This window comes from Mesoplodon bidens (genome assembly GCF_964165515.1).
Source record: "Mesoplodon bidens genome assembly, chromosome: 4".
Taxonomy (NCBI): Eukaryota; Metazoa; Chordata; class Mammalia; order Artiodactyla; family Ziphiidae; genus Mesoplodon; species Mesoplodon bidens.
The window spans coordinates 128,906,215-128,920,872 of NC_138160.1; the positions used below are offsets into that span (position 1 = coordinate 128,906,215).

Here is a 14,658-nt window from a genome sequence, read left to right on the forward strand (position 1 = left end):
CCTGGCGCTGGGTGGGCAGGCGAGGCTTGGGGCTGGAGGACCAGGACTGGGGTGCCGCTGCTCTGTTCCCGGAACTAGGGGCCACTCGCCTGCCCGTGCTGCCAAGTGCAAACTGAGAACCGGCTTGACTGACGAGCCCGGGGCTTCTGAGCAGAGCACTGTGGCTGCTCACAGCCTCGCGAGTCTTCGTCAGCATTCAGGTCCCCATGGCAACCACCTCCGAAACGCCCTGTTCCCGTTGCCGCGGTAACTGCCTCCCCAACACCTGCCTGCCTTCCACTTCAAAACCTGCTCCCTCCCGGACGCCCTGGCCCTACTGCACACAGTACTGCAGGCCTGTGTGGACCTGGGGGTGGGTGGACCCAGCACCCCCGAGGTGATGGACCAAGGGAGGGGTTGGAGGAGGGGAAGGAGAACAAACTTAGTCCACAAGTAATCTTCAATCTTCCCACCTCCCCCACTTCCAACTGTGGGGCCCTTGTAACAGACAAGATGGGATTAAGTGGGGCAAAAAGGCAGTTGCCATGGTAACGGCCGGTGGGTGCCACATTCTGGGATGGTCCCCCGGAAAGACAGGATGCAGTTACCCTGGCAACTTCATCTCCTCTGGAGAGACAGGTATTGCCCCGTTGCCCTGGCAACAGCCAGGTTCTAAGGTTTACAGGGAAACGATGGCTAATTCATTGGGATCTCCCTCTCTGTGGATCACCGCAGCCTCCGTAACTATCTCTCTGCTCCCCTCTCATTTTTTTTTTTTTGCCTCTTCCTCTTTCTTATTTTGCTCTCTCTCTCTTTCTCTCTCTCTCTCTCTCTCTCTCTGTTCTTTGCCACCTTGTCCATCACACTGGGACTCTAGCTAGTGGGGAGGTGCAGAGAAGCTATCAGGATTCTGGAGGGAACATCCCTGGCTGTCTGCTCACCCCAACCCCTCTCAGCTATGACAACTGGTCCCCTCCTGAGGTCTCTTCCATAACCACTCCCTTACCCCAGGCCGCCAGAGGGGCCATGGAGATCTGGTCTCCTGGGGCTCATGTCCCAGTTTCTGCTTGTACTTCAAGTCAAGGTGAAAGAGGTGGAGGCGGCAGTGGGGAGGGGAGCATGGCCTGGCTTGGAGGGGAGTGGCCTAAAATCCTCATTCCCAAATTCTGTGGGCACTTTCCTGGCCAACTTCAACTCTTCAGGGCAATAACCATATCTATGGCCCCAAGATCTCACCCCAAGGCCCGAGGGGTTAAGAAGGAAAAGGACTGGCATTTAAAGATCTGAATTCAATTCCAATCCTAACATATATTAACTGTGTGACGCTGAGAAAGTCACAGCCCCTCTCTGAGCCTCTAGCTCCTTTTCTACAAAACAGAACAAAGTTGCCACTGCAGAGGAAGGCTGTGAAGATAGAGCAGGCTGAGGGCTGTAGGGGCCTTTGGGGAGTAGGTAACTATGAGGCCTCTTTTTAGTTTCTAGAAGAGGAGAAGAAAGGTCTAAAGTGAGACTATGACCACCCCCATCGCTCTAGCTTGAACGCAGAATCTCAGACCCTCACACCCACCTCCTCCATTCAAGCTCACTTCACAGCCCACCAGGCTGAGGTCTCATGCCAGCACTTGCTCACAATGAGCACAGGATAATAGGATCCAGGATCCAAACCCTCTGAGATTCCAACCCACCCATTCTGAACCTCCAAATTGCCTTACTGGTCACCTCACTTGCTAGACACATTGTCTGCTTGTTGGTCATCCACAACTCCAGCAGATCCCTGACTCACTAACCTAGGTCCAGGAGCCCCTGGAGAAATCTGGGTACCCCCCCCCACAATTCTGCCCCTCTTCCTGAGAGTTGGGAGTGGGAGAGAATGATGGAGTTGACTTTGATGCAGCCACTTCTTCCCAGGAGAGAAACAGGAGGGAGGTGGCAGAGGGGAAGGAGGGGAGGAGAGCCAGGGAGGAGGGAGTAATGGCTTAGCCACTAATTGCACCATTACCACCTTCAGAAAAAGGAAAAACCACTCAGTTTTGTTTCTGTGCACAATATGCTTCCTGCTTCTGCTGCCAACGTTGCAATTCAGAGGCAGAGAAGGGAGGCCTTTGCTCGGGGGCTGCACAGCCGGTGGGCAGTGGGCAGGGCACAGAATACCGCTAGAGGCCAGAGGCGAATGCGCGCAACTGGAGGAAGGGTTGCACCGCCACCTCCGTGTCCCAGACCCTCTAGCCTGTCCCTGGGAGGGGATGGCTACCACACATGAAAGCACTGGAACAGTCCTCAGTCACCACTGAGGGCACCTGCATCATTGCCCAGAGAAGAGGAGAGGCAGTGTTCTGCAGTGGCTAGAGTGACTCCATGACCTATAGACTGTGTGATTTGGGATGGGTATCCTAGCTTCCCTGTGTCTCAATTTCTTAATCTGCAAAATAGAGTAAAACATGCCCTAGCTCCAGGGCTGTTCTCAGGATTAAATGAGATGAGCACAGTGTCTGACACACTGTAAATGCTCAATAGATGGGAAACTATTCTTATTAAGGGACTCAAAAGTCCCTCCGTCTTCACACTGCTCTCTCTGAATCATGCAAGTACACATCACTATCTTCAAGTCCCAGCACTCTGGGTACCATTCTCTGAGTCCCCACTGGAGTTGAGCTCATGGTTTGAACATCACCTTGCCCTGGCCTGGTTTGCAGAATTCCCATAGAACAAAGGACCGGGGCTAGAAGGCAGGGGTCACAAGGCCTCCAGCTTGCCAGGTGTCAACCTAATGGTGCTTTAGAAATTAACAACTAAGACAACAGGCAACTGTGCCCTGAGGCTGTATGAATGGGAATCTTATGTTCTGAATAAAGGAGGTAATAGCCCTGCTTGGCTTGGAGCTGGCCTGATCCTCTCCCCTCTCCTCACCCCTCCTTTCCTTCGCAGGTGTCCCCATTCTTCCTATTCCTTTTCATCCCCTTTCTTGTTTCTATCTCCCTTCCTCTCTTTCTCTCAGTCTCAGTCATCCTTCTCTCCCGCCCGGGGCTGGCCTGGATCCTGTGCACACGGTCCTGGGGGGATGGGCAGGAGCCAGGCTGTAGGATCCTGATGGTGCCGAGACGCCTGGAGAGGACGGAGAGGGAGGAAGAGAAGGGAGGAGAGGAAAAGGTCTCCTTGGCAACTCTCTTACACACACACACACACACACACTCACACGCACACCCCTCCGAACCTTCTAGAGCCTAGCCCAGGGGTGTGGGCACTGCCTCAGACAGGCACCCCCAACCTGACTGTAACTGTTGCCCTGCCAAGGAGGCACAACCGCTAATTCACTGCCTCCCCTGAGCCCGAGAAGCTGGCAGCTGTGCCCGGTGGCAGCGGGCAGCAAGGAGCCAGCCCTGCCTCGGTGGCGCTGAGAGCACGAGCTGCTGATTGCAGCAGGGGGACCGTTCCTGCCAGACTCCCCACTTCCCAGGGATGTGGCGGCAGGAGAGCCAGCACGTGTGCCCCCAGCTGCAACTTGCGTGCGGTACTCAAGAGCAGGCTGCCTGCCACTTGCTGGTGGCCAGGAGCGGGAGCCCTGGAGGGCACTGAGCTTGGCTCTGACACGCTAGGACAGGGAACCGGAACACAGGCTGTACCCCGTGGAGCTGGAGAGGGACAAATGGGAACCAGGGCCAAGTTCCTGGGCCACAGCAGGGGCTGACACCCGACTCAAATCCCACCTTGCACGGCCTCCACGTGTGCTCACACACACACGCCCAAGTGCCTCAGGGTCCTGCAGGGCCTGGGTAGGCACCACAGAAAACGTGCCATCTGCACGGTCCCCACGAGGCCTGTCCCATTAAGGGCAGTGAGCATGGGGGCAGAATCGGTGGAAAGTGGGCCAAGAGAGAAGTGATTCTGCAGAGGGTCTAGGTGGAGAGTGATTTGGTTCGTTACTTGCAGTAAGTCATGCCAGCCTCGCACTCAGAAGGGACAGGAGCCAGGGGTCAGGGAGCAGCTCCGTCCCCTGAAGTGTCCCACATACGTGGCACTCCTTGCAGGGGAGAGGGACCCAGGGAGCCAAGGGACAGAGAACCACAGCTACTGGGCCCATGTCTGCACAGCACAACCTGCAGCTCAGGGACCCAAGTTCAAGTCCTCCCATTGGCTGTCAGTGTGTATGGCAGGTCTTTTTCCCAGGGGGGCCTCCACTCCTTCCTGAGAAATGTAAAGACAAGATGTTCCTTCACTGACTCCAAGGACGTGAAAAATAGTTCTTTCCACTTTAGAGCCAAGCCCTGTGCTAAGTGCTTTACATATTGCACTATTTATACCTCGTAACAAATGTCCGTGAGAGAGGTACAATCATCACCCGTTTTGCAGAGATGTGGCGGAACTTAACCAATATAAGGTTTGTTTGACTTCAGCACCCTACCCTGTGTTCCTTGGACTCCACTAACGCTGGAAGGGCCCTGAGGCGGCCCAGGCCCCTTACAGACAGGGGACTGAGGCCCAGAGAGAGGAAGCTGCCCTCCCGCAGTCGCACAAGTCCGGGGCAGTCAGGACGACAAGCCAGAATGCCTGACTCCCCCAGCAGTGCTCCTCCCCTTCCCCTCCCTGCCCCGCTCTTTCCTGCACTCAGGCCTACTTGCCTAGGTCCCAAAGTACCCAAAGGCACCAACCAAGAAGAGGAAATAGTGCCAAGGCCCAGGGTGGGGCCCAGAGCCCTGCTCCTCCAGCCAGGTTAGGGCTCTCTCCTGGCTCCTAGGGGACTGGTCATCCCTGCCCAGGGCTCCATAGACAGGGTCCGACTCTGACAGGGCCGCCCCTGGCTCTAACCTATCTAGCTGGCAGATCTGCTGTCATCTGGTCCAGCCAAGGGGGAAAGAGGGGGCCTGTCTGGCATCTCCAGGCTCCACTCCCCTAAGGGGCCAGAGCTGCCTCTGGCCTGCCCTTCCTTCCGACCCTCCTCACCATAGGCGGTGCAAGCATCTGCCTGGAGATGCCATTCAAGGGCCTGACACAGAGTCCAGACCCAGGTGCCCTGGCTGGGGGGAAGGCAGGAGCCAGAGGGGGTGGGAAGAAGGGGGTCGGGGGCCATGCTGATTGCTGGGCAGAGCAGAAGCCACAGCAAGCAGGCTGAGCCTCTCGTCACAATGCCCTGAGCCCTGAGTTGCCCCTCATCCTGAGCAACCAATCCCAGGCCCTGGCCAGCTGCCGGTGCCCCAGTTAGGCAGGCTTGGGGACCGCTGGGCTGTGGATGGGGTTACAGGCTGAAGCTTGAGTGGGGCTCCTGGGCTGTTAGCTGGGTTCTGGGTTAGGCAGGACTCAGGCAGATGAGCTCTAGGCTGGGTTTAAGATAAGATCAAGCCTCCTTCTCAGGGCACGGGGAGCAGGCATCAGCCCCTAGCCCCCAGCCCCAGATGGGCTCTCCATGTTTGGGGTCAGACTGGCCACAGGGGGTAGGCCTTGGTGCCTAGGGAAGAGCAGAAATTGGCCTTTTATGGTCCTGAACTTGTGGCCCCAAAAGGCAGAGACCCAGGAAGAGAAGCAGGGCTGGAGCTGGAGGCTGGGCCGCCTTGGGCAGGGCCAACTCAGCAGACATGGGAGAGGCCTCCACTCAACTGGTGTAAGCCTGGAGCGGCAGGGGAGCCCTGAATTCATGCCACTCTTGAAGGGGCCAGCCCACGCAGCTGGGACAAGGACCCGGCAGAGCTGGAATCTCTTGGGTCGTGGGCAGACCATGGATAACCCATCCCTGGGGTATGCCAGACCTGGGACTCCAGAGTTTCCCCCCAGAGCAGGCAGAAGAACTGGGGGTGGCCGGAACCCAGAGGCCCCAGCTGGTCCTGCCCCTGCCCCATCATGACCCAGGCATCAACATCCTGGAGACAGAGAAGGGTTCCAGTTGGGGGGAGGCCATAAGAGGTAAAGAGAGCAGGGCTGGGAGGAAGGGCCCCAGGACATGGATGGTCACCTCCACCACGCAGCCCCAGGCCAGCCCCTCCCTCCTGGGCTCAGCAACCTCTGCAGTAGGGATGCAGCTCTGTAACCACTTCTTGAAGCCCCCTCACTGCACCGCACCCACCCCACCCGTCCTGCTCATCCACATGCTGACGAGTCCTAACAGGCCTCCTTTGCCAGAGACAAAAATAACTATTTTCAAAATTCACAGCAGGGCTTTCGCCTACACACACTGCACCGACTGGAAGCTGAAGGGAGATATGCAGAACGCAGTGTGCGGATAGAGGCCCGCTACACAGCCAGTGAGCCCCAAGACCCCCATGCCTCTTCTCCCCACCTCCCAGCCCGTGTCCCCCAACACTCACACACCTAGGGGCACCCAGGATGCCTAGAGGGAGGGCTCTCAGCTTGTCCACTGTACACAGGGACAGCGAGGCCCGGAGCGGGCCTGAGATTTGCCGAGGCCCCACAGTGGCTCTGTGTCCACGTCCCATACATTCTGCCCCTGCCCAGGGCACCCACCTCCTCTCCCATTCCCTGGACCAACAGTGAGCTCACGCCTGGCCCAGGACGCACATGCACACACCCACATGAGCTCGCAACCGCACTGCAGCCCTCGCTTCTGTGTTACCGCGCTTTAATCAAGTTCACGGATTCCTCTACAACCATTACCTTGGCCAGTCCTCTACAGGCCTGTGAGGTAGGCAGAGCCAGGGCTAGCACTCCCATTGCAGGTGGGGAAATCGAGGCCCAGGGGTAAAGGACTGGGCCGAAGGTCAGAGGAGAACCCAGACGTCCTGATTATTGGTGCATGGCTCTTTTCACAGCTTGATCCTGCAGGAGCTAATAGCCATGCCCAGTCCTCCCCTTCCCTCCCAGGAAGAGGAGCTCACCACCACTAGTCTGTTCCCAGGACTAGCCCGGGCCACATGAAGATCCAGGAAGGTCACCCCCGGGTCCCTGCACCTCCAACCTCAACACTCAGGGAATCCCTTCAGAGAGTGGCCACATCACCACGCCTTGGCTGGGGTCCAGGCCTGGAGCTGCCTCCAGGTGGTCCCTCACCCAAGAAGTACCACAGAGGTCCAAGGTTCAAGAACAAGGCCTTAAGTGAGTGAGCTAGGAGGTGACAAAGTTGATGGGAACTCCACCACAGCCCCAGGCACTAGGTCCACACCACAGAGGGACAAAGCTATTAGAGCTCATTCTCCAGATGAGGAATGTGAGGCCCAGAGAGCTCATGCAGGTCACTCGAGGTCACAGAGCAAGTCAACGGAGAGGTGTGACTGGGACCCAGGGATCCCAGTCTCGTTTATTCTCTCCCGACTCCTAAACCAAGTTCCCCACCCTTCAACTGAGGGGCTCTACGCCCTCCATTTCCCTGGAGATGAGGACTTGACCTGGGGTCCCTCGCTGGTGAGGACCAGGGCCAGGCTTGTGTGGGGAAGGACCTCACCTCCCCCCATCAGATCCGGTGGGACATTAGTCTGGTGTTGAGTTTACGGAAAAAGGATCGCAGCTTGCAAATCTTGCATTTTTTCTTACGGTGCCCTCGGGAAAGGCTTCGAGCCCTGCCTTCCTCCTCTTCTTCATCTTCTTCCTCATCACTGGCCCAAGGCCCCCAAGCACCCCCATTAAAGTCAGGATGGGCTCGGGGATTCTCAGCCGGGTAGCGCACAGGGATGGCTGTGCGATTATAGTCCACCAAGCGGGCCAGCAGGGCTCGGACCACATCCGGCCGCTGGCCAGCGAGGTCCTCCCGTTCGTAGGGGTCAGCACTGATGTTGAAGAGCCACACAGCCTGGCGGGCGCTGGCCATCCGCTCCAGGTTCCACCAGCTACCAGGGAAGGCAGCCAGTGTCTGGGGTGGGATCCAATCGCCATAGCCCGGGTCTCCCGTCAGCAGCTTCCACTCGCCCACGCGGATGGCGGCCTGCACAGCAGTGTTCCAGATGCCGAAGCCACCCTCCAGGGAGCCATGCCGGGCGTGGTTGTAGAGTGGGTCAATGTTGTGCAGGATCTCCGTGCGAGGCGAGGCCCGGCCCTCGCTGATGGCTGACCACACGTCATAGCCGTCCAGCCCATTGGCCGCCGAGGTGGTACCACCCGCCAGACTCACCAGGGTCGGGTACCAGTCAGTGATGTGCACCAGTGCCCGGCTTGTCCATCGCTTTCGCTTGAGCAGGGGGCTGTGGACGAAGCCCAGGCCCCGTACGCCCCCTTCCCAGTAAGTGCCCTTGCGTCCTCGCAGCGGCCAGTTGCTGCCCCCCGAGAAGGTCTGGCCACCATTGTCACTGGAGAAGATGATGACACTGTTGTCGTAGAAACCATAGCGCTTGAGGGCCCAGGTGATATTGCGCACGGCCTCATCCATGCAGGTCACCATGGCCGCATACTTCCGCCGGGCCACGTTGCCCATGGTGCGGTAGCGGTACAGGTACTCGCGAGGGGACTGCAGGGGTGTGTGGACCGCCTGGAAGGCCACATAGAGGAAGAGGGGCTGCCGGGGGCTGTGGCTGGCTAAGATGTGGCTGACACGCTGGGCATAGAGCAGAGTGGAGTACTGGCCGCTGAGCCCCCAGGCCACACTCTCACCCTCGTGCAGGTCAAAGCCACACACCCCCGGGCCGTCGCAGTTGTCATAAGTGTAGTAGTCCACGTTGCCTGTGAGCGAGCCTAGGAAGGTGTCAAAGCCCCGGCGGGTGGGCAGGCACTCCTTCCGGTAGAAGCCCAGGTGCCACTTACCCACCATGTGGGTAGAGTAACCCAGCTCCTGCAGCTTCTGGGGCAGTGTTACCTGGTCCAGGGGCAGGCAGTTGGGCTGCCGAGGGCGGATGATGGAATGCTGCAGTCCTGTGTGGATCTGGTACCTGGTGGGAAGAGGGGAGGACACAGAAGGCACCAGTGAGCCAGAAACCACTGCTCTGGCCACCCAACCCCCAACACTCACCCTGAGGTAGGCTCTGATCCAAGTGCTACCAGTAAGCAAAGTAACAGTAACCAGTAGGTGTTATCAAATGTGCCAAGCACTTCAAATGCATTATCTCATGAAATCCTCAAAATCAACTGAAGCAGGTATCATTGTCATCTTACAGATGAGGAGGATAAACCTCAGAATGGTTAAGCCACCCGTGCAGTATCACACAGCTAGCAAGTTGGGGAGTGAAGAGTTGAACCCAGGCTAATCGTAACAACAGCAATAATAAAAGCTGACACCAAGCACTTGCTGTATGCTCAGCATTGTGCTAAGCCCTTTATAGGAATTATCTCACTAAATCCTCACCGTAACCTAGGGGGTGCCTATCATTATTATTATTCCCATCTCCCAAATAAGAAAACTGAGGCTCAGTAAATTAAATCATTTGTCCAGTGATTCACACAATTAGTAATTGGAGTTGGGATTTGTATCCCCAGCAGTCTGACTCCAGGTTTCAGAGTCCCTATACTCTAAGCCACTAACTTGCCATGGGGCCTAGAGCAAGTCTTACACTCCCAAGAAAACTCCTATTCACTCTTCAACGCCCAGCCCAAATGCTACCCTCACTGTAAAGTTTCTCACAGTTTCTCACTCAAAGAATGAGTCACTTTTGCTTCTGGGTTCCCACAGCATTTAGTATAAATCTTCATTGGTCCAACTTGGCCATAGGATTCTACTCAGTCATCTGTACATGCTCTTGGGCCCGATGATATTTAATGAGACTGTCCCTTACTCATCCTTGTATTCCTAGCATTCAGGTGATGTTTCAAGGACACTCAATTACAAAATGAATGAATGAAGAATGGCCCTCAAAGGATTTTAGAGCCAGAGGGACCCAAGTCATTTTCTAGTTTATTCACCTCAAGTTAAAAAGAAACTAAGGTCCAGAGGAGGGGAAAGACCTTGCCCAAGGTCACTCAGTGGTCAGGAGCAGAGCCAGGACTTGAACATAAATCCAATCAGAGTTCAAGCACAGACCCCCTTCTGGCAAACTAGGCTGCCACTTCTTTTCCCCTACCGAGGCCTCAGTTTGTCATGTGTAGGAGTGAGTTGGTTGGAATGGGACACCTCTAAAAACCTTCCAGTTCCCAAATTTTATGAGACCAGTTCTCATGGGTCTGTCCACAAGTTTATGTGGCCCCTAGATCCAGGTCACTCACACAGGCTAACACCCTGAGGCAGGAGCAAATGGTTAGCAGAACTCTGCATTCCTCGTTTATTCATTCATATCCCATTCCTTCTCTGGTCAAGGCACCCATGTGATCTGCTTAGGGTGTCTTGCCTTTACTCAAGTCTTACAAGTCCCAAACTAAATAAGAAGCCTGGAACTTCACACGTGTATCAGAACCCCACACGTTTTTCTCACTCCCGGGCATCAAAGTCAAGCTCAGACCTAAATTCCCGACAACTTTAAGCCAGGCACTGGGGTGGGTTTGTCTGTTTTGGCTTCCTTATCTTAAAGCTGTTTTGCTGGGCTTCCCTGGTGGTACAGTGGTTAAGAATCTGCCTGCCAACGCAGGGGACATGGGTTCGAGCTCTGGTCCAGGAAGATCCCACATGCCGCGGGGCAATGAAGCCCGTGCACCACAACTACTGAGCCTGTGCTCTAGAGCCCGCGAGCCACAACTACTGAAGACCCCGCGCCACAACTACTGAAGCCCCTGCACCTAGAGCTTGTGCTCCGCAACAAGAGAAGCCACTGCAATGAGAAGCCCGCGCACTGCAACGAAGAGTAGCCCTCAATCGCTGCAACCAGAGAAAGCCCGCGCACAGCAACGAAGACCCAACGCAGCCAAAAAATAAAATAATAAAATAAATTAAAAAAAAAAAAGAGTTGGAGCCTGTTGGCCCCGCTGCTTCACTGCTGGGGTGAGCTGAATTGTGTCCCTCTCCAAAAGTGACCGCAAAAAAAAAAAAGCTGTTTTGGTTGTTAGCTATCATTAGCTACTACTGCCATTTATTTATTTATTTGTTTGTTTATTTATTTATTTATTTATGGCTGCGTTGGGTCTTCGTTGCTGCACATGGGCTTTCTCTAGTTATGGCGAGCAGGGGCTACTCTTCGTTGAGGTGCACAGGCTTCTCATTACAGTGGCTTCTCTTGTTGCGGAGCACAGGCTCTAGGTGGGAGGGCCGCAGTAGTTGTGGCACACGGGCTCAGTAGTTGTGGCTCGCGGGCTCTAAAGCGCAGGTGCAGTAGTTGTGGTGCATGGGCTTAGTTGTGGAATCTTCCCAGACCAGGGCTCGAACCCATGTCCCCTGCACTGGCAGGCGGATTCTTAACCACTGCGCCACCAGGGAAGTCCCACTACTGCCATTTTTAACACTATATGCCGCACACACTATTTCACTTACTTTGCATAAGAAACCTACAGTGAAGACTGCTATTAGCTCCATTCTACAGGTGACAAAACTGAGACTCCCAAAAGTGCAGCAACGGGCCCAAGTTCAGACAGCTGGCAAGCAGTGGAGCTGAGCCTTGAGCTCAGGTCTCTGCGACTCATGCTCAAAATCTCTCAGTGACGTAGCCTCTGCAGACCTCAGTCAAGCTAATGAACGATTAGATTTGATACAGGAAGTACCCTAGGCCCCTGAGTCACAGCGAGCCTCTCTTCATAGGGGCTGGGCGCCATGGAACACTGGTTCATAAAGTGGGTGGGCCAGCTAAGTCACCGCAGCCTGTCTGCAAGTGAGTAATGCAGGAAACTGTCTCTCTCCGGCTTTACCAAACACAACTGGACGCACTAACAAACATTAATGAGAGTAGTCAGCATCAGTCAGATGGAGCCAGCTGCAGGGGGCGGAGGGCAGACGCTGCCCAGCCACGCTCAGCTAACTTTGCAGATGCGGGGGTGTGGGGGGGGAGTGCTGTGGGGGGGCTGGAACGCTGCCCTGCATGCTGTTCATTCCCCTGCTTAAACCAAAAGTCATCTCTCGGAGAGAAATGCAAACATGTGCACAACTCTCAGGAATGCAGATTCCTCCTCCCTCTTCTGGAGGTTGGTCAACACTTGGTCTTTACCATCAGCCCCCATCCCTCAACACTTAACACTGGTGTCCCTTCCTCTTTCCTGTTCTCTTTCCCAGTTCCTAGAGCTCAATGCTGAGCAGCAGATGGAAGAAATAAAAGGCATCCCTTTTGACTCCCAGCTCCAGGGCCCCTCTAAAGCACCTGGCCTCTCAGTCCTCTCTCCTACAGACCCCGAAGTTTGGCACAGGCATCGAGTTTGGCCCTGCCTGATTCTGTGCCTCAGCTTCTCCCATCCAGGAAACAGGGAGACTATTGCTCTGGTTTCTGAGATCACACTAGTGGCTTTTGGGTAGAACTTGGGAGAAAGCATGCCCCATCCAAGGATTAGCTTCAGCCGTGCCAAAGGATTTTCTCCTAAGTGGCCAGCGTTTTGCCTTCTACACACACACACACACACACACACACACACACACACACACACACGCCTCCTGTTTCCCTGCTCTTTTAATCCTGTAATCCTACCACCTTGCCTGTGGACAACTCCTTATGGAGAAAGCAGCACGTCTCCTTGGGGCCCCCAGCCAACTTGGGAGGATTTTGCAGATGAAAAAACAGAAGCTTTGAGAAATGAAGTGACTAGCCTAAGGCTACACAGGTCATTGCATCCTGTGTGTGTCTTTCTCCTCCACCTATCAACTCCTTGGCTTCCTCCCAATGTTGTCATCAAACAATTTGGGGACCCTAATCCCTCCAGTGACATAGAGGCTGCCATTTATTGATAGCCAAGCAGGCTATATGCAACTGGTTTCATCCTCACCACTCCTTTTCAAGATTTAAAACTGTTCACCCCATTTTATGGACAAGAAAACTGAGGCTTGGAGGAGTTAAGTGATTTGCTCAGAGTCTCAGGGTGTGTAAATAGAAGCAGCACTCAAAGCTAAGTGTCAGAGGCTGCCATGTCCCTCTAACAAAGAGATGACCAGATGTCTCCTTCACATGGTGTGGAGTTTGAATGTCCTAGAACATCAAAGGGAGAAGACCCCAAAGATGATTCAACCCATTCAGCGTAGAGTAGGGAAACTGAGGCCCATAAAGGGCAAAGGACTTACTAATGATCACAGCCAATTGGGGACAGAACTGGCTGTGAGCCCGAGCTTCCCAGTGGGGGTAATGTCGGTACAAGTGAAACCTACAGTTGGGTTTATCTGGGGCTTGAACCACCAGCATCAGTGGCTTGGGCCATGCCTACCTTCCCGTGAGAAGTTGGCTCCGCGAAGGCGTGCAGATGGGCTGGATATAATAATTCTCCAACTTGACACCCTCGGCTGCCAGCCGGTCCAACGTAGGGGTTTCGATATCTGAGCCATGGTAGCCCACGTCGTGGTAGCCCTGGTCGTCGGTGAGGATGAAGATGATGTGGGGAGGCTGGCGTGGAGCAGCCAAGGGCTGCTCGCCGGCCTCCGCGGGCGCGTCAGCCACTAGGCTCGGCTTGGCCCAGTCCCAGGAAAGGTAGCCGAAGCTGAGCAGGCTGACCAGAGAGAAGCCGGTGAGGGCGTGCATCGCCATGCCGGCCCGTGCGTCCCGGCGCGCAGGGCTCCCAGGGCCTCACCGCCTCGCGCGCCCAGGGCGCACGGCCCGCACGCCCTCCGGCCAGCCCGCCCGGACTCCGCGAGAGCGCTCAGCGTCCCCAGGGGAGGCCCAGCGGCCAGTCCGGGACTGGCTGGACTCTGAGGCCGGACCTGCGCGGCCGCAGCGGGGCGCTCTGGGGAGGTCAGGCCCGCGCTGAGCTGTCTCCTGCTGCCTGAGCGCCAGCCCTGCGCCGCCCGTGCTCCCTCTCCCCCAGTTCAGCCAGGCCAGCCTGAGACTTGGTGTGGCGGCTTCCAAAAAGTTCTCTCCACCATCCTCTGACTCCCCTCTTCCTTCTAGCCCTCGATTTCTCCCGTCTCCTAATTTCTCTCGCCTCTGCTTTCCCTTTCTCTTCCTCCCGACCCTCCAGCCCCTGGCCCAGCCTCTCGCCCCGCCCGGAGACCCGAGAACTGTCGGCTCCGTAGGGTGGTGGGCAGGACCCCAGCGAGGAAAGGGGAGGAAGCACGGGCTGGGCGGGTCTGTGGGGGACACCGCGGGAGAGAATGCAAAAAAGTTGTAACATCTGCCGGGGCCGAGCCCCAGGTAGAGGGGCGGGGCGTCCAGCGGCGGCTCCGCCCCCGGGCGGGAAGCCCGGGACGGCTGGGCCCTCTGGCTCCAGCCTCCGCCCTGGCCCAGACTGGGGAAAGGAGGGAGGGGGCTGCTCGGAATTCGATGAAACAGCTCTGGAATGGCCCGGTCGGACATTCCTCGATCATGGAGTCTTAGCTTCTCTGAGTGCCAGTCCTGGAAGGGAGGCGCATAATTTTCTATGCCAAGCCGGTCATTCTACAGCTGGTGAAACTGAGGCCCTGAGATGGCCGGGAACTCGTCTAAATCACGAGAGAGTTGGTGGCTTCTTCCCTGTTGAGGCTAACAGCGGCTGGCTGAGTGGCAGTAGAGACAGCAATGGAGAGTAGGGACGACTTTGGCAAGCACCGACTTTGGCAAGCACCAGAAATAGATTCTGGCCTTGCCGGGGGCTTACCTCTCTCCCCAACCCCTCCCCCTCCTCATTCTTCAATTGACAGCTTGAATCTTAGACTGGCAGCCCTAGAATCCCGAGGACAGAAGCTGTTGTATACATCTCGTTCTCCACAGGCTCCAGAAGCTCGATCAGTACGTATTGCAGGGATGAATAGATGAATGGGCCTCAGAGGTCGCCCAGGCCAACACTCAC

The 14,658-nt window shown here is 56.0% G+C and overlaps 1 protein-coding gene across 1 annotated transcript; it reads right to left on the bottom strand.

Moving 5' to 3' along the window:
• Positions 1-6,553: 6,553 nt before the first annotated feature.
• On the bottom strand, positions 6,554-13,948 carry ARSI (arylsulfatase family member I). Its single transcript, XM_081233980.1, has 2 exons — positions 13,105-13,948; positions 6,554-8,777 (listed from the first exon to the last, which is right to left on the bottom strand). The coding sequence occupies exons 1-2, from the start codon at positions 13,419-13,421 to the stop codon at positions 7,373-7,375; spliced, it is 1,722 nt and encodes a 573-aa protein (XP_081090106.1). The 5' UTR covers positions 13,422-13,948; the 3' UTR covers positions 6,554-7,372.
• Positions 13,949-14,658: the final 710 nt, after the last annotated feature.

Bases quoted from the DNA above. Each gene is read 5' to 3' on its own strand.
- ARSI (XM_081233980.1), bottom strand. From the start codon at position 13,421: ATGGCGATGCACGCCCTCACCGGCTTCTCTCTGGTCAGCCTGCTCAGC. The intron at 8,778-13,104 runs GTAGGCATGGCC...TCTTCCCACCAG, and splicing joins AGCCAACTTCTCACGGGAAG to GTACCAGATCCACACAGGAC.